The 18,052-nt window shown below is 41.3% G+C and overlaps 1 protein-coding gene across 1 annotated transcript in view; it reads right to left on the bottom strand.

Annotated features, from left to right (window-relative positions):
• Positions 1–18,052, bottom strand: part of COL28A1 (collagen type XXVIII alpha 1 chain) — a 55,226-nt gene that overhangs the window by 14,130 nt on the left and 23,044 nt on the right. The window contains exons 8-27 of the mRNA XM_069985122.1: positions 16,482–16,526; positions 15,948–15,974; positions 15,575–15,619; positions 14,550–14,594; positions 14,308–14,361; positions 13,240–13,308; positions 12,364–12,432; positions 11,719–11,787; positions 10,183–10,251; positions 9,811–9,879; positions 9,657–9,725; positions 8,816–8,884; positions 6,934–7,005; positions 6,596–6,664; positions 6,147–6,218; positions 5,104–5,172; positions 4,824–4,892; positions 3,557–3,625; positions 3,389–3,457; positions 451–519 (exon numbers count right to left, since the gene is read on the bottom strand). Coding sequence (XP_069841223.1) covers positions 451–519; positions 3,389–3,457; positions 3,557–3,625; positions 4,824–4,892; positions 5,104–5,172; positions 6,147–6,218; positions 6,596–6,664; positions 6,934–7,005; positions 8,816–8,884; positions 9,657–9,725; positions 9,811–9,879; positions 10,183–10,251; positions 11,719–11,787; positions 12,364–12,432; positions 13,240–13,308; positions 14,308–14,361; positions 14,550–14,594; positions 15,575–15,619; positions 15,948–15,974; positions 16,482–16,526 — 1,257 coding nt within the window. The remainder of the gene's footprint in view (positions 1–450; positions 520–3,388; positions 3,458–3,556; positions 3,626–4,823; positions 4,893–5,103; positions 5,173–6,146; positions 6,219–6,595; positions 6,665–6,933; positions 7,006–8,815; positions 8,885–9,656; positions 9,726–9,810; positions 9,880–10,182; positions 10,252–11,718; positions 11,788–12,363; positions 12,433–13,239; positions 13,309–14,307; positions 14,362–14,549; positions 14,595–15,574; positions 15,620–15,947; positions 15,975–16,481; positions 16,527–18,052) is intronic.

The following is an 18,052-nucleotide window of genomic DNA, read 5'->3' on the forward strand; positions in this document are numbered from 1 at the left end:
TGAGGGGCAACACCCCGAAACAGCTGTATGTGGACGGATACCTGGCCTTGGTTTTTTCCTTGTCGTTACATTGACTTATAGAGCCACTTAATATGGTGGTTTTGGTGGTGTCCTTACAGGATCCACCCCTTGGAGGAGCCAGGTCCTTCCTGGAGGGATATCTGGCTAGTCCTGTGTTTCTAGACTCTTTGATGAGGCTCCACGGGTTCTTCTTTTAAATATTCTTGGTAGTTTTGTGGGTCTGTGGACGGTCTTACACCCTCCCAATAAACCACATCCACTTTTTCATCTAGTTCCTTATAATAAATTTAATTGTCTAAATAACAGGTATAAGGCCTTCAGTGGTTCCCTGCCAGATACAGGTCATAAGGCTATCTAAAATATTCTTCATTTAAATGTAATTTAAAAGTATTATATCTTAAATATAGTGAATATTTAAAATTTCCTTACCTTAGGTCCTGGCAATCCTTCACCAGGGGGACCGGATAGACCAACAGGACCTCTGAAACCAGGGTCTCCCTACAAATAAATATATTTATAATAAATACATGGCAATACATGGTACAGTTTTGTTATTCGGCTGGGTTGTTTTATAGACAAATAATAAATTAAAAGTAATACTGAATATTTTCCCATAAAGTTATATATCAATCTGTTCCGTTCCTTCTGCTCTATAACATGATGCTGATAGCTTAGGTAGTATTTTCATGGTGACGGGTTCCCTGTAATCAACACTGGACTGGGCTGTCTTCTGCTTTTACCACTAACCGTTGCACCAGCTTCACCTCTGCTTGTGTCAGTATGTCCTGCTTGGCCAGCCATGACCTATACTGGGTCCCCTCTTGGGGTAGAAACCTGGTATCTTCTAACAGTAGAAGTCCCATTTTCCACATTGTGGAGTTGTATACAGTGTGAACATCTAAGGCAGTGCGTCTCAAACTTTTTGTTCTCGGGCCTCACCCAGCAATCCATGTTGATGCTCGGGCCTCACCAACAAACATATACAGCTATGAAGCGCCAGATACCGCCATGTAGTGCACATAATATCCCAGAGCAGCTTAAAAACAACACCAAAGTGCAGAAATAAATGTTGCTTCACCTTTAGTAAACCACCAACACAGTGCAGAAAATACATACTGCTCCACCTGCAGTAACCCATTACCACATACTGCTCCACCTGTATACCAGCCCCACAGTGCAGCATTTCTTTCTCCATAACACACACACACACTAGTATGATTCTACTCTTACCCTCCTCTTCCTGTGGTAGCTCCCTCTCCCCTCCTTACCCCATTTCTGTACATTTGGCATTCCTGACACTGTCAGAGTGATGTGCAGTGTTCCTGGCACTGTCAAAGTAGTAGGTATTCACATAATAGCTCCCCTATAGTAGTTAATACCTTCAATAGTGCCTTACAAATAGTTAATTCCCCCACTAGAGCCCCACAAAAAGTTAATAACCCCACTAGTGACCTACAAATAGTTAATTCCCCTGTAGTGCCCCGCAAACAGTTAAATACCCCAGATTAGATATGTGGGTTGCCCCCTGTGGGTAAGATCCCCTGCTTTTCCCCATATAGTAATAATGTCCCGACTGTGACCCTCATACAATAATAATGCCTCCTGCTGTGTCCCCATATAGTAATAATGCTCCATATGCTGTGCCCCATATAGTAATAATGCTTACTGCTGTACCCCCATATAGTAATAATGTCCAGTGCTGTGCCCCCCTACATAGTAATAATGTCCAGTGCTGTGCCCCCCTACATAGTAATAATGTCCAGTGCTGTGCCCCCCTACATAGTAATAATGTCCAGTGCTGTGCCCCCCTACATAGTAATAATGTCCAGTGCTGTGCCCCCCTACATAGTAATAACGCACCTGCTGTATCCCTCAGTTAAGTTCCCCCCTCTGCCTGCAATTAACCTGACCCCTCTGCACACAAACTACCCCACCTGACCCCCCCCCCACACACTACCTCACCTGACCCCCCCCCCCACACACACATTACCTGGCCCTCATCCCCACCTGACCCTCCCCCTTTCCCCCTGTTTTCCATATGTCCCCTCTCCCCTTTTTCCACACACATCCCCCTCTCCCCTTTTTCCACACACATCCCACTCCCCTTGTTTTCCCTATGTCCCCCTCTCCCCTTTTTCCACACATCCCCCTCTCCTTGTTTTCCCTATGTCCACCTCTCCTTGTTTTCCACACACATCCCCCTCTCCTTGTTTTCCCTATGTCCACCTCTCCTTGTTTTCCACACACATACCCCCTCTCCTTGTTTTCCCTATGTCCACCTCTCCTTGTTTTCCACACACATCCCCCTCTCCCCTTTTTCCACACATCCCCCTCTCCTTGTTTTCCCTATGTCCACCTCTTCTTGTTTTCCCTATGTCCACCTCTCCTTGTTTTCCCTATGTCCACCTCTCCTTGTTTTCCACACACATCCCCCTCTCCTTGTTTTCCCTATGTCCACCTCTCCTTGTTTTCCACACACATCCCCCTCTCCTTGTTTTCACCTTCCTCCTGTTTTCCACATGTCCCCTGACCCCTTCCCCTGGTTTGCACATGTGATGTCCCCCAGCGCAGTTTACCACAAGACTGGCTTGGAGATGGATGTCCGGCTCCCATCCTCCTGTCACTGTGACTGTACGTCCCTCGGAGCCCAGGGGGAGAGCTCGGCGCCGGCGGTGATGGACAGGTGGACGGGCCAATCAGGAGCAGCGGTGCGCTGAGACTGTACGGAGCCTCAGTGCACCAGATTAAAAAGAAATGGCGGCGCCACGAGGGGGCTGAGAGGGCGGCTGGAGGAAGTGCGCGGGGCCTCCCTGTCAGCTGAGCGGCAGTGCGCGGCACAGCTTAACGCTGGTGACAAATCCTGGAGCCCCTGCTGTGTGCCGATGTCGGCCACAGACAGGCAGGGCCGTATTTACCACTAGGCACCCGTGGTCCGGTGCCTAGGGCAGCACCTTGCAGGGGGGCAGCACCAGGGAGCAGGGGGAAGGAAACAACTTTTATTTTGTTTTTATTTTTTTAGTCTCCCACCTTCTGTTCAGACTTGCCAGTAAATCTGATGTCTTTTTGAGGGGGGTAGGGGGGAGGTATGGTCAGGTCTGGTGTGGCGGTGGTGTTCAGGTTTGGTATGGCTGTGACGCCTGGAGCCATACCTACCAATCTACTAATCCTGTGGTGAGAATTCTCTCAGACAATATGCAGACGGCTCTAATCATTGATTCAATGTGGAAATTTATGTTTTAAGGTGTTAAAAACCATGAAAAATGCCATTCAGACAATGTTTCTACATGTAGAGAAATGCATGTGGCTGAAACCACACCAAACCAATGCTGTTCCATGACTTTAAGGGTATATCTGAATGGAGTGCTACCTTTGGTCCTGGAAGTCCAATGCCGTCTGGACCTGGATCACCTGGAAGACCTGGAAGTCCTGGCATTCCCTAATGTCAAAGAGAATGAGTTACCAGATATTAGACGTTGGAAGGTTTCACTTGGTCTTTAATATTCGTAAACTCAGCAAAGCTTATTGTTTTACTTACTGGAGGTCCTGCAAATCCATCTCCCTTCGGCCCATATGGCCCTGGTGGTCCTGGATTGCCTCTGTCACCCTAAATAGATAACAGTTGATAGATGTATACTTGGTTGAACTTGATGGACATGTGTCTTTTTCAACCGAATTGACTATGTAACTATTATTACTTCTGGTTATATACATCATTATATGATTAAATAATATATAAAAAGCAGATTTCAGATTTATTTGATGTATTAAATTTATCTGTGAGGCTGTCACGTGCATAAAATAGTTCTAATGGAAACTACCATAATCCTCCTTATAATGACTATGAAATCACAATCTGTCCCCCCCCAAACCACTTGTACCTTCGGATAGCTGCTTTTAATCAAGATCTTTCCTGGAGTTTGTTTGGCAGGGGATGCAGTTATTGTCCTAAAAAACAACTTTTAAACTTGATTGTGACACCCATCCGTCCCTCCTCCCCGCCCTCTTCACCATTTTTCCTATTCATCACCTGTCAGAACACTGCACAGGTGCCTTAACGATCCAGCTCATGTGCAGTGTTCACACAGGTGATGAATAGGAGAAAATATTCCAGGGGCATTCCTAATTATTAAGGGGGGCGGGGAGGAGGAACGGGAGGTGTCACAATCCTAGGGCATGGGTACTCTAGGCCACGCCAATTTGACACAGGGCTGCAAGTTTAATAGTTGATTTTAGCACAATAACTGCATCACCTGCCGAACGGACCCCAGCACATATCTTGAATTAAAAGCAGATAACCAAAGGTACAAGCGGTTTTGGGGGGTCAGATTCTGAGTACAGAGTCACTTCTAAAGGGAATCTACCACTGGGTTTTTGCTGCCTTAAATGAAGGCAGTGTAAACTAGTGACAGAAATGCTGAACAGATCGCTGTATTACTCCCCCCCCCCCCCGCCCTCCAGCTGCTGATTGACAGTTGACTGACTATACACACCGTGGATAGATAACTGGTAGTGGGCGGAGTTTTCTGCTCCTCATGAATATCCAGGACTACTGGGCTCATGCACATAATGGAAAAGACTACTTATTGTCCATGTTATTCAGGAGGATATCTCTGGATCAGCTGCACAGAACATTGTAAGTGATACATCATTCTGTTCAGCTTCTCTGTCACCAGTTTATGCTGGCCTAAGATAAACCTACATAAAGTGTCTCTTTAAGGAGAAAGAGCTATTTGGCATATAATAGTTCTATTCACTCAAGAACAAATATCAGTTTTGGCCGCAGCAGATACATTTCACATTACCTTTGGACCGGCAATACCAACTCCTGGTTCTCCTATAAGGCCTTGTGAACCTGGTGGCCCGAGGTCTCCCTTAAATAAGATAAAAGTTTATATTTATGTGAAACAGTTATAAAAAAATAAACTTTAATAAGAAGTTATTAATTTTAGCTTTATCCATATAGTATGGCCCTAAATCTTTTGGTTTGAATAGATGTGGAGTCAAAACGGCTAGAAAGGCATAACTGCATATTCATTTGTGCTACCTTTAAATAAATGTACAATTTATAACGGTAAAGCATACCTTAGGACCCACTATTGCCCGACCGGGGGGACCTGGCATTCCAAGGCGTCCTGCAGCTCCAGGTTCACCCTAAAACACAAGAAGAAATCCAGTAACATAAGTGATATAAATGTAGATGTAAGTAGATATAGTCTGCACTAGATCCCCCAGCAGGAAGAAGCACCAGTGTGCATGAAACAGCTGTACGGAGGTGCTGTGCGCCCACTAGAGAGTCAAGCCTGAAGATCTGGTGAGTGCCCTTTATCTTTGTCTACATTGTGAAATAAATCATATAATATTGTTTCTCATCTATGTTTTGTAATACATACTAAAATAGTAGAGAGTCCTTAAAGGGAATGTGTAATCAGAAAATAACTTATTGTTTAAACAATGTTTTTATGTTAAATATATTTTTAAAGAATTTTGGTGACTCTTTTCAAATTTTCCATGTTTCTATCTATATTATAAAATATTCCTCAGATTTCATTCTTACCACTGGGGCTAAAACTAAGCTGAGACATCCTGTTGTGTTTGTGGTGATAAAAGGAGGCTGCTGTAAAGTGATCTGTACAGCATTGCAGCGACATGTGACACCAGTAGACAGAGGAGACAATAGCAGCTCCCTGAGGAATGACCTCTTGGAAGGTCACAGAGCATGCTCAGTAATGTTTCACATTCATCTCAAGTGGACAGAATCTGACTATTGTCATATATGTCCATGAGTCTTGCTTTAAAGCATGTTACTCATAACAATGTACAAAAACATTAAATACAGAAACAGATTAGAATAAAAGAACAAGTTTTAGTATCTGATTCTTATCAGTAAAAGAAAATGTAGGTAACACATTACCTTTGAAGTATTTTATATATATATCGTTAATAAAAAGTTTTGAAATTATATAGGGACATGTTAAAAGTTTTTTACGTAATTTATGTAATGTAATCTAACCCTATAAGATGGTCAACGATTTTTATCCATTAGTAATTCTTAAACATTTAAATAGGTGAATTTATATGAAAACATACAGGTGTAGAGCCATAATGGTAGATAAGTAAGTGCTTACTTTTGGTCCTGATGGTCCGGCAGGTCCTGGGGGCCCAGTTAACCCACGGATGCCACGTTGTCCTTGGTCACCCTTAAAACATAAAAAAAACATGTGTGAGAAAATGTAGTCTCTAGCCAAAATACTATTATTCTACAATAATAACCCACTAATATTGGCTGTTCCTATCACAATGATCTTTATTTCAGGAGGCAATAAATCATGTTGACCCTGGTATAATAAGGTTTAAAGGGGTTACCCAGCGCTACAAAAACATGACCGCTTTCTTCCAGAGACAGCACCGCTCTTGTCTTCAGCTTGGAAGGGGTTTTGCTGCTCAGTTTCATTGAAGTGAATGGAGCTTAATTGCAAACCGCACCTGAACTGGAGACAAGAGTCGTGTTGTCTCTGAAAGAAAGTGGCCATGTTTCTGTAGCACAGGATAACCCCTTTAAATATTTGGAACTTACCTTTTCACCTTGTATGCCAACACCAGGAGACCCTTCTGGCCCCCTGAGACCTGGAAGTCCTGGCTCACCCTATAAAAATTAAAATACATTTTATATAGTAAAAACTGCAAAGCAGCCATGTTGTTGTTATTAATATTAATAATGTTATATTATATAAATATTATTTATATTATATTATAAATATTCTAAAATTATATTATTATACAAAAAAAATTATACAAAATATAATATAATATTATATATGAAAATTTAAATTCCATATTGAAATATCCACAAGTAATTATTGTCATTTCTAGACATATTTGAAGATATTATATAATACGTATAGACATAAAAACCTTTTGTCCTGGAGCACCGTCTTCTCCTGGTAAACCAGGTAACCCAGCTAAACCTGCAGACCCGGGCTCACCCTGAAATAAAGAAGGCAGAAATAAAGCACATTGTGTAATGTATATAAATATGTAATTATGGGGTCAGGTTCTTTGCCAAATCCATCAGGGCTGAAGAACCTTCCACCACTGATTGTATTTGACATTAAGAAAAAAATCTGATGCTTTTGTCCTGGTGGCCGTGTCTGGTACTGCAGCCCAGTCTAAGCTCCTCCCCCTTTGCTGGGATGGGACTGAGATATATCAGAGGCTGCAGTGAAGGATCCTTTGATCTACTGACTGGTGGGGTCCAGAAGTATACATACACATTTTATTAAAGTTGATAGAAAGTGACAATTTTAACCCATTATCAATAAACAGTTGTCAATAGACTGCTGTAATCTATAAAGAAGGATGTATGTTTGAAAGATCTTTTATTCACAAGATCTTACATCCATGAAAGGCCTTATGGGAAAGAGATTCTTTGCCATTCGCTTGATGATCTGGATTATGTATAGCCAGGCTAAACTCCTGTAATGGCCGTAACTAAAATGTGTCTATAAAGCACCTATACACCTAAAGGCCGTTGTTGCAATCAGTACGGAACTTACATTGTGCTGCAGGCTGAGGGAATCCCGGACGGAGTGTATACACATAGTATATACTCCGGCTGGGATCCCTAGCGGCGCCGTGAGAAACTGACATGTCAGTTTCCTGTGGCCGCTATTCAATGAAAACCCTATCAGTGCACGCTATGCTCCATAGTGTGCAGTGGAGAGTTCTGATGCGGGCGCTCACGGATGCGCAAACATCAGAATTCTGTGGCGCTAAAGATCATCCGGCTGGTACTGCAGTACCGGACGATCTCATACAGAATCAGAATATCATTTGGTCAAGGGTTATTCAGCCACCTGCCTACTTCTGTCTAATTTGTAAGGCCACCTTAAAGGGGTCGTTTTTTTTTTCTTTTAATTAAACTGGTGCCAGAAAGTGCCAGAGATTTGTAATTTACGTCTATTAAAATATCTCAAGTCTTTCAGTAATCATCAGCTGTTGCATGTTCCGCAGGAAGTGGTGTATTCTTTCCTGTCTGACACAGTGCTCTCTGCCGCCACCTCAGTCCATGTCAGGAACTGTCCAGAACAAAAGCAAATCACCATAGAAAGCCTCTCCTGTTCTCCAGACTAAAAAGAATACCACTTCCTGCTGGACATACAGCAGCTGATAAGTACTGAAAGACTTGAAATTTTTTAACAAAAGTACAGGCCAAATCTCTGGCACTTTCTGGCACCAGTTGGTTTGAATGAAAAGATTTTTTGTTGAAAAACCCCCTTAAAGTTGCAGTTTACTTTCAACCAGATGTATACATAAAAAAAATTTGTCCCACAGTAAAAAAAACAACAACCCCCCCTCCTTTCTGGAACTGGTTGGCGCCTCTGCACCTCCCCCATAGAAAGTCCTATTCACTCTCAGTCTCTTTTCCAAGAGCCATAGGCTGATCTGATTGATAACTTTGTAGGTCCTGGTTGAGGCAATCTACTTTTGTTGGGCAATGATGGTGGGCAAATATGCAGACTATAGTCAAAGATTGATATGTTGTGAATAAACAACGGGAAGGTTAGCCGCCATCAGGCAGCTCTAGGGATGGTTTAGCTCTTGGGAAAAAAAAGATATGCCTGACTCCTCTCTCCCTGACATTATTTATCAGGGGGGAGTCGTGAGGCCTCCACATACAATGGAGAGTCAGCCAGGGCCGACGGAATCGGTAGGGGTCAGCTGACTTTGTGCTACAGTGTATGGTGGTCTTTCGAGTTGTCGTTATGAAAAACAAACCTACTAATATATAAATTACCTTTGCTCCAGGTTCACCAACCCCTCGTTCTCCAGGCAGTCCAGATTCTCCTGGCAAACCTTGGTCTCCCTAAATAAGAAAAGTTTATAGACAAGAAGGGTTTATAGTAATCAATATACAAGTCTACATGACTGTTGTTGGTTTGTTGGATATACAAGTCTACATGCTTTTTGTTGGGTTGTTGGATATACAAGTCTACATGACTTTTGTTGGGTTGTTGGATATACAAGTCTACATGACTTTTGTTGGTTTGTTGGATATACAAGTCTACTGTACATGACTTTTGTTGGGTTGTTGGATATACAAGTCTACATGACTCTTGTTGGTTTGTTGGATATACAAGTCTACATGACTTTTGTTGGTTTGTTGGATATACAAGTCTACATGACTTTTCTTGGTTTGCATTTTCCGTATGGCAACTTTCTGAAGATCCACTACTACTACTGACTGCACATGTATAGCAGAATGACTGAATAGCCCTGAGGTCAACCATCATCCCTTTTTGCATGCACTTACTAGCATTGCTCCCACTAGCCAGAAACCTACTCCACACTGATGAGGGGCAAATACCCCAAAACAACTGTCTGTGGATGGATACCTTGCTTGGGTTTCCTTAACTGGACACATTCCTTGGCTTGGTTGTTCCTTCCCTGAGGGAAGGTCTGGCTAGCTCACTACGTTGAGACCTGTAATGGTGTCTCTGGAGTGTTCTTTTGCATATTTGAATGGCCGGTGGAGTCATCTATGTACTTTTTTACCAGATTAATTACTAGGGGATCTAACAATACAAACCACAATTATTATTTTTGTTTTCTATTAATAGTTTTTTTTTTTTTTTTACCTTAGGCCCCATAAGTCCTTCTCCTGGTGGTCCCCTCATGCCTGGAGGCCCAAGAGGACCCTGAATTCCCTGAAAACAAAGGAAAAAATATTTTTTGTTTAAAATGTTATTCTTTTTTTAATATTTTTTACTTAATATGATATTTTTGACTTACCTTTTCACCTTGTACCCCAATGCCAGGTAAACCGATTGGTCCAGGCAATCCAGGAGGACCAAACTCTCCCTAGAAACAAGATACTGATGAGAAAAAACTAATAACAAGACAGGGCAAAAACAAATCCTTAAAGTGAGTAGTAGTAGTAGTAATAATAAGAAGAAAAGACGGGGCAAACCCAAATCCTTAAAGTGAGTAGTAGTAGTTATAGTAATAATATTAGTGTATTGTAGCCACTTAAAGTGTCACTGTCATTTAAAAAAAAAGAGTTGTCATAGAGACTGATAAAATTTGTTGTCTTTAAGGTGCAAATTTTTTAATTTTTTTTAAATGAAAGTGACACAAACGAAACAGAGCACCTTAAATACTTACTTTGTCACCCTTAATGCCAGGACCTGGTGGCCCACGAGAGCCTCTCGGCCCTTCAAATCCTCGATCTCCCTATAAAAGAAACCAGTACATTACTTTTACATTTTAATAAATATGATGGAGTTGATAGGCTGTGTAGAAAGACACATAGTACGGGGACGGGTGAAACATTAATCCACTATATTAATGCAACTTTGTGTATAGATATTTAGCAATATTTAGAGTTAATTTAAAGGTATTTTCTGCTTTGACAATTTCTTTTTTCTTGAAAGGAAATCAGGGTCCAGTGCCTAGGGTGGCTCCCTTGCATCTGTAATCATTTATAGAACACCACTTCCATTGGGCACCCTGTCAGATCTGGGCAGACAGTTGGCACTTTGCAGCTTTGGGTACTATTAGACGGCCCGACTACGCCCTGATTGGTGCTCGTTTACTGGGCCTATTAGACAGCCAGATAATCAGGCTCCATGGACATCGTTAGCGATGCTTACCTCTCCCCGCTCCCGGTCTTCTCTCCTGTACTCTGCAGCTTCCTGGTCCCAGCAGCATCATCATCTGAGCGGCCTGTCAGCTGATAGGACGCTCAGATGCTGCAGCCGCCGTGAAGGGAAGCTGCGGAGCACAGGAGAGAAGACCGGGAGCGGGGAGAGGTAAGGTAACAGGTGTTTGGGGAATTGTCGGCTACACATCGCTATTACACATAACAATGCGTTGGCGTCGCCTGATGATTTTAGGTCCAAATCTAAAACAAAGATCAGCCGATGATCGTTGTCATTGGCTGATCGTTGTCTCTATTACACGGACCAATAAGACGATTCGGCCGATTATCGCTCCATGTAATAGGGTCCTTAGTCATAGGGGTAGGAATTAAAAGGGGCAGCTGACAGCACTTTTTCTGCAATACAATATTACGGCATAGTGAATAGCACAGCGGGCACACTATTGGGGTCAAGGGGTATTTGAACGGGAACAGCATAAAAACATAGAAGATTGATGTCAGAAGAAGGAGAAGACCACCTGGTCCATCTAGTCTGCCTTTATATTATTTTCTTTATTATTATCTTAGGATAGATATATGTTTGTATTAAAAATGTTCCTCCCCCACTGAGCTGTCTGTGTATGGCCTGACATAACTACTGCTCCCAAAACTGCCTAAGAGCTTGGTCAGAAGTCTAGTTGTCAGACAATCTATCTTAATAGCCATCTTGCTTCTCCAGTCTACCAGACTACCAGTCATCAATCTCTCACCAACAGGTACACTTCACAAAAGTAGCCTCTGAGAGATGTTTTATAGGGTGGGAGGGAGGCGCTTTTATATCCTCTTGTGCAACTAGACCCCACCTATAATCAGTTACACATCGGCCTGAGACATAACCATATGACGAGTTTTGCAGCAATCTGACATTTTTATTTTCGTGCTTTATTGGTTTTGTCAATAGAAAAGACATAAACAAAAATACATGAACAGCAAATGACGGTGAACTCGAAGACAGTGACTAACTTAGCTAATAAGATAAAAAAAAGAAGACTAAGCATTACCTTTGGTCCAGGAAATCCTTCTCCTTGCGGTCCCCTTTCTCCTGGAAGCCCCTGTGCTCCCTGAGGGCCCTGTTACAATGGAATTATTACAATATATCATTCTTTGCACGAAACGTCTGCTTAGTTGGCACTATAAGGCTCCTTTCTTTACAGGTCATCCAGTTGTAACTTGTTTTACACTAATGCTGTCATGTTCCTTCAGATGAGACATCACAATGACTGCAGGTTAATATTTCCTATTGTTTTAACAGGAAAAAAAAAAAACTAAAAAAATTTTATTGTTGGGTGAGATTAGATCTGTTACGTTTTATCTCCAATATTCACTCTATGATCATTTTTTTTTCTCTAAAACTTCAGGTAATATAAGATATGACTCAGGAATTTTTTGACGATCTGTCAGAATGAGGATAGATTACAGAGACCTGTCCCGACATGATCCACGTGGAGGGAAATCACTGGGTTATTGCATTCCATATAAACGCTGAAAAGATATGACAAACTATCCCTTCATATAATAGAGACTATCTTATACATAAAGTACATCATAGATGACTTTCACTACTGCAAAAATTCTAGGCTATACCAACTAATGTATTGAGTAGCTTTACTTATTAAGATTTATTGGTTATATGTCCATATACTTACTGCCGGTCCTGGTTCTCCAATCCCAGGTGGTCCATTTGGTCCCGGTCTTCCTTGGATGCCCATGTCTCCCTAAAATTATTAATGTACGTTAATTGATATTCTTTCTTCTTATCTGACATTGACCTCATTGTATCCTCCGGCTATCACGTTAACATTAGGGAGGATGGAGGCACTGCTGCGCCTCTTCTGGTTTAGTTGCAAGAGAAGTATAATATTACATGGTGTCGATGTAATATGTGGTCAGGCCAAGTCCTCCAAGTGAAAGCCACTTTTTGTAATATATTTGATGCTGTGCCTGGTGCAGATAGGCAAAAAGTTTTGCACAAACTGTTTTTTTGATGGTCTCTACCATGTTCATTAGGTGGGCAGGGCTTACAATGGAGGGGCGTGGTTTGGTATGAATGGGGTGTGGCCAAATTTCATAGAATTTACAAATGGAAATCGACTCCAGCTCAGAGCTATAGAGTTATAGGGGGAGATTTATCAAACATGGTGTAAAGTGAAACTGGCTCAGTTGCCCCTAGCAACCAATCAGATTCCACTTTTCATTTTCAAAAAAGTCTGTGAGGAATGAAAGGTGGAATCTAATTGGTTGCTAGGGGCAACTGAGCCAGTTTCACTTTACACCATGTTTGATAAATCTCCATAGAGTTATAGATTCTGGAGGTTCTTCTTGATAAATCTGGCTGTACTGTTCACTGGAAGGGTTTTACCTAAGATTGATCTGTAAAACGCTGGTATTAGTAAATTTTAATAGAGTTCCTTTGAGTCCAATAGACAGAATTTAGTCTACTAGTGGTTATGTTTGACCACTTCTGACCACATATTGTTATTTTGTGGGAAATACACAGCAGCCACAATTTTAGATTCTCTTACCTTTAGTCCAGGCAGTCCAATTCCTGTTTCTCCTTGTACTCCAGGTGGTCCAGGAACGCCTCGATCCCCCTATGTCAGTCAATTAGACAGCATTAATTTATTGATGATTTTTTGATAGTTGGAAGTTTTTTTTAAGTGTTTTTATTAACAAATTTGACCAACTTTCATCACATATCAACCAACAAATTAGAAAGAAACCTACTAGAAGGAGGGGGAGTACTGAGGAAAGAACAAGGCAGGTTGCCAGGTCCATAGAAGGAGAGGGGTGTATCAAGTTCCTGGGATAGTTACCAAAGTTTTGCAAGGAACTAGAAGGCCATGGAGCCCAGCTGTCAGGCAATTCCTATAGTAAGAATCAGGTGGTAACCTCCAAAAATTGTGCTCTTCCAAACAGTAGCATTGAGTACAGCCAGGGATGCCTAATGGGACGTCTCAAGGGCAGCATTGTGGGGACTCATTGGCAAAATGGAGGGGAAGGGGGTTGGGCCTTCACACCTAACCATCACCCATATATACAAAGCAAGTGATGGTGGGTGTTCAAATCCCCCCCACCCCACCCCACCCCACTAATTATTAAAAAGAGTTTCGAGAAATGATCAGTCAAGTGCTTTTCTCTCCAAGCTGCTTCTTTTCCGCTGCATTAGGTGGTCTCCATTGTAAACCTATAGAGACCTTCTCCCACAACAACCTGGGAATGAAGCACTTAGCCAAGCACTTCTCCCAGTTATATAAAACAATTATCGGGGTCTGAACACCCAGAAACTGACCAAGCAAAACTTTTGACATGTCCTTTAGACAGGAACAGGAACAGGGATAATTACAGGGATAATTTATGAATAATATATATATATCCTGAGTTTTTCTTTTTTACTCAAAAGCCAATGGTGCATTCTGTGCTGAGTACATCTACTGTATATTGGATGCTAAGGTCACAGGCCCAAGGATCTACTGTATTCCGTATTTGTAGTTTTCACACAACAGGACTTGTAAGCTTTCTATCCACAATCTCAATCAATACTGATAGAATGAAGTATCCTATTTATGTTTTTTATTCCTTTCTTTACTTACCTTTGATCCCTGCGGTCCTTCGGGTCCTTGATCTCCTGGGGGTCCTTGGACGCCCTATATAAAAATAATAAAGCTTTAATATTTGCTTTGTGTTCTTCAGTTTACATATTAGTCTCTAGATGCTGTCGGCCATGAGCAATGCTAAGAAATGAAGTTAAAGGAGCATTTCCACTATACACGCTTATCCCCTATTCAGAGAGTAAGTGGCCTTATATTTAGGGTCCGAGTGATTGTTTCCTTACCTGCACACCTCTAAGTCCTCTTGGTCCAGTTGGACCTTCAGGACCCTAAATGATCAAAACATAAATTTTGCAATTAGAATAATAAATATATTACGTGTATAAAAACAACCTGCCACTATAGGTATACAGCTTATGGGCACACTGCAGTATAGTATTTGTATATACATTATTCATTATATTCTGGATCTGTTATCATGCAGGAAATTTGATCCTTAGGTCACATACATGTACGGAAATGAGAATCCACAGTGAATCTACAACTATATCTGCCTGAGTTACAGTGATATGTGCTGCAAACCCCAATATGTATCCGACTAGACTCTCCTCCAGAAGATAGAGAACTCATATACCAGGTGATCCAGAATGTCCATCCTCTAAATCCACAACATATAATAGACATGCTCCAGACTTAATGAGACTCTGTCAGTAGGTTTATGGTGTCCTATCTCAGGGTGGCATAAAATAGTGAGAGAAGCTGAACAGAATGATGTATCACTTACATTGTTCTGTGCAGCTGATCCAGAGATATCCTCCCGAATAACATAGACAATAAGTAGTCCTCTCCATTATGTGCATGAGCCCAGTAGTCCTGGATATTCATGAGAAGCAGAAAACCCCACCCACCAGCTGCTGATTGGCAGTTATCTGTCCATGCTGTCATTCAGCAGCTAGAAGGTGGACGGAGGGGTGTGGCAAAAATCCGATACTCCTGCATATTAGGAGAATGGCTGAACAAAATGATGTTGGTAATACACCGATCTGTTTAGCATTTCTATCACTAGTTTATGCTGCCGTCATTTAAGGTGGAATAAACCTAGAAAGAGATTACTTTTTAACACGCACTCAAGTTTGCAGCAATAAAGCTACATGCGAATGGTGTCGTGTAGAACCCCGTTCACTAGCATAATACTTGATATTCACCAAATCTGCCAAAAGTGAAAGCTAAAGTAAAATATCATATAATTGATGAAATAAAGTATTCCTGATAATTATAAAATGTTATTATTTGGTCTTTGGTAACATACCCGATCTCCCTTGACACCAGGAATACCGCATTCTCCTCTCTCTCCCTAAAATTAAAAAAAAATTAAAAAAACATATTTAAGCCAATAATAATTTTCCATTAAAGTCATTTTTTTATTGGAGCTTTGAGTTGAAGTTATAATAAAGGATTGAAGAGAAGATAGTACCAGACAAGCCGCAAACATGTGCAGGGATGAATATACAAAAAGGGGAAGTAAGAGATCCATGGATGGTCTGATCTACTATATTTTATATTATTTACTATATTTTCTTTTGCTTTTTTTGTCAGCACCATGGATAATGCAGAATTGTTCCATTACATGCACTATATACTCAGAAATGGGAAACAGATGGTTAGGAAATCCAATACATTACCTGTTCTCCTTTATATCCAGGTTTTCCCTATGAAAAAAACACACAATTGAATTGAAGAAACAATTATTACTAATAATATATATATACTCTATGTACCTATCCACCTATCTATCTATCTATCTATCTATCTATCTATCTATCTATCTATCTATCTATTTATTTCTCTGACCCAATATACATGGGAACGCCTCTTTTATGTTGATGTAAATAAACTCTACCCTTTTGTCGTCTTGCTTGTGTGTACCATATGTTGCACTATGAGTTTTTTTTTACTGTTGAAAACTATAAAGCCCAAATGTAGCATCTATGTGAATGCAAAACGCATCCATAGATAGAAAGCCAGGCTATGTCTTATATGTCACATCCATTTATGATTTACAATGAAGCTAATATAACTAAAAGGTGTATGCTGTTTTGGGGGATATGGCTGAAACTACATTGCCATTTTACACTGGTGTGTCTCCGCTACTCCCTGTATATTGTATCATTATACTTATATACTGATATATTATTTATATGATTTTATAATTTTACCTCTAAGCCATCTCTTCCAGGAATCCCATTAAGGCCGGATTCACCCTGCAAAGAGAATACAAACATATTATACATCTTGTTAGGAACATTATAAACAAGGATGGGTTATAGTGTATTCATAGATAGATAGAGATACTATGGTATATACTCTGATTTAGCTCTATAGGAGCTCCTTTTAATTAAAGGGGTTCTCTAATAAAATGACATTGCTGTTCTCAATCTTGGGGTCCACTGTCTTTGTACCATTGTTTAGGGTGCCTGGGTGGGATATATAGTCTATATAGTCTATACATGGTCTCCTCTCTGGGAACAATAAATACTCTACCAGTTTGGTAATTGTAACATAATTCTGATATTTGCAATGGGTTTGTTTTTCTTGTATACCACCTGTAGTGACAGTAAACATTTTAAAAGATTCTTCTACAGTAAATGATGTTAATTTCGTCGATGTGCTAATAAGGATATAGACTGTGAATGGTGCGGTCACCACTACTCAGTTCTTAATGCTGATAGCACCTAACAGCGGTGACAACCCTCCCTCTGATAGTCCATAGGGTTTTACACCAACTGTCAAGAGGGAGCGTCACCACTGCTCGACTCTCCATAGGGAAAGTGCTCAGGTTTACATACCACAGAAGACTTTGCAGCGGTGACTATTCCATTGATAGATTGCATTAGATTGCACAAACAGTCAAGGGAGCCGTCACTACTGCTGTCAACAGGGCGTGAACCTGTGCAGAAGTGATCACCTTGTTAACGCTCTATGCCATACTTAGCACATCAGCCTGTGTTCACATTTAGCAGTTTCCTTGCAGTACTGTTGTTGTGGTATTGGCATGGTACTGCGTAATTTTAATGAAAGCGATGCTTTGTGAAGTACCACAAGAATACTGCAATGAAACTACAACCATTGCTAGAAAAAGGGGTGGTGGTTACACAGGATAAATTATTGCCAGTGGCCAGTGATTGGCTGAGAGGGCTGTCACTCTCCAGGAACAGCCTGCTCAGCCAATCACTGGGCGTGGCGCTGTCCCATTTCAGTCAGTAATTGGCTGAGCGGGCAGGAGGCGGCTGAAGACACCAGATACATAGAAGAGGACACTGGGGAAACGTGGACTGGTGAGCATATCATTTTTTTTTCAAACTTTGCTTTTCTCATCCCTGCATTTAAAATTTCTTTCCTTCCTTAGTGTCATAACACTAAGATAAGATAACACTATCTTGAAATGCAAGTAAACATAATGTTTTCGCCTTATAAAATAGGAAAGGGAATAACAAGTTGATCGCTGAGAGTCTGACTGCTAGGACCCCCCACGATCCTGAACTCGGAAAGACTTGGCAGCCCCATAGAGAATGAATAGAGCACAGGCCAAGGTGGCCGCACAGGCGTGGTGAGCGCTCCATTCACTGTGAGAATAATTGCATCCCTGTTCTTAGGGTCTTCCCTGTTCCAGCAGTTGTACCCCCAGTGATCAGCTTGTTACCCCTCATCCTATGGATAGGGCATAACAAGCTGAGATAGAAATACTGCTTTAGAAAATCTCGCTGTGTTTTCAGGTTATGATAAATCT

This window comes from Dendropsophus ebraccatus, chromosome 9, assembly GCF_027789765.1.
Source record: "Dendropsophus ebraccatus isolate aDenEbr1 chromosome 9, aDenEbr1.pat, whole genome shotgun sequence".
Lineage (NCBI taxonomy): Eukaryota > Metazoa > Chordata > Amphibia > Anura > Hylidae > Dendropsophus > Dendropsophus ebraccatus.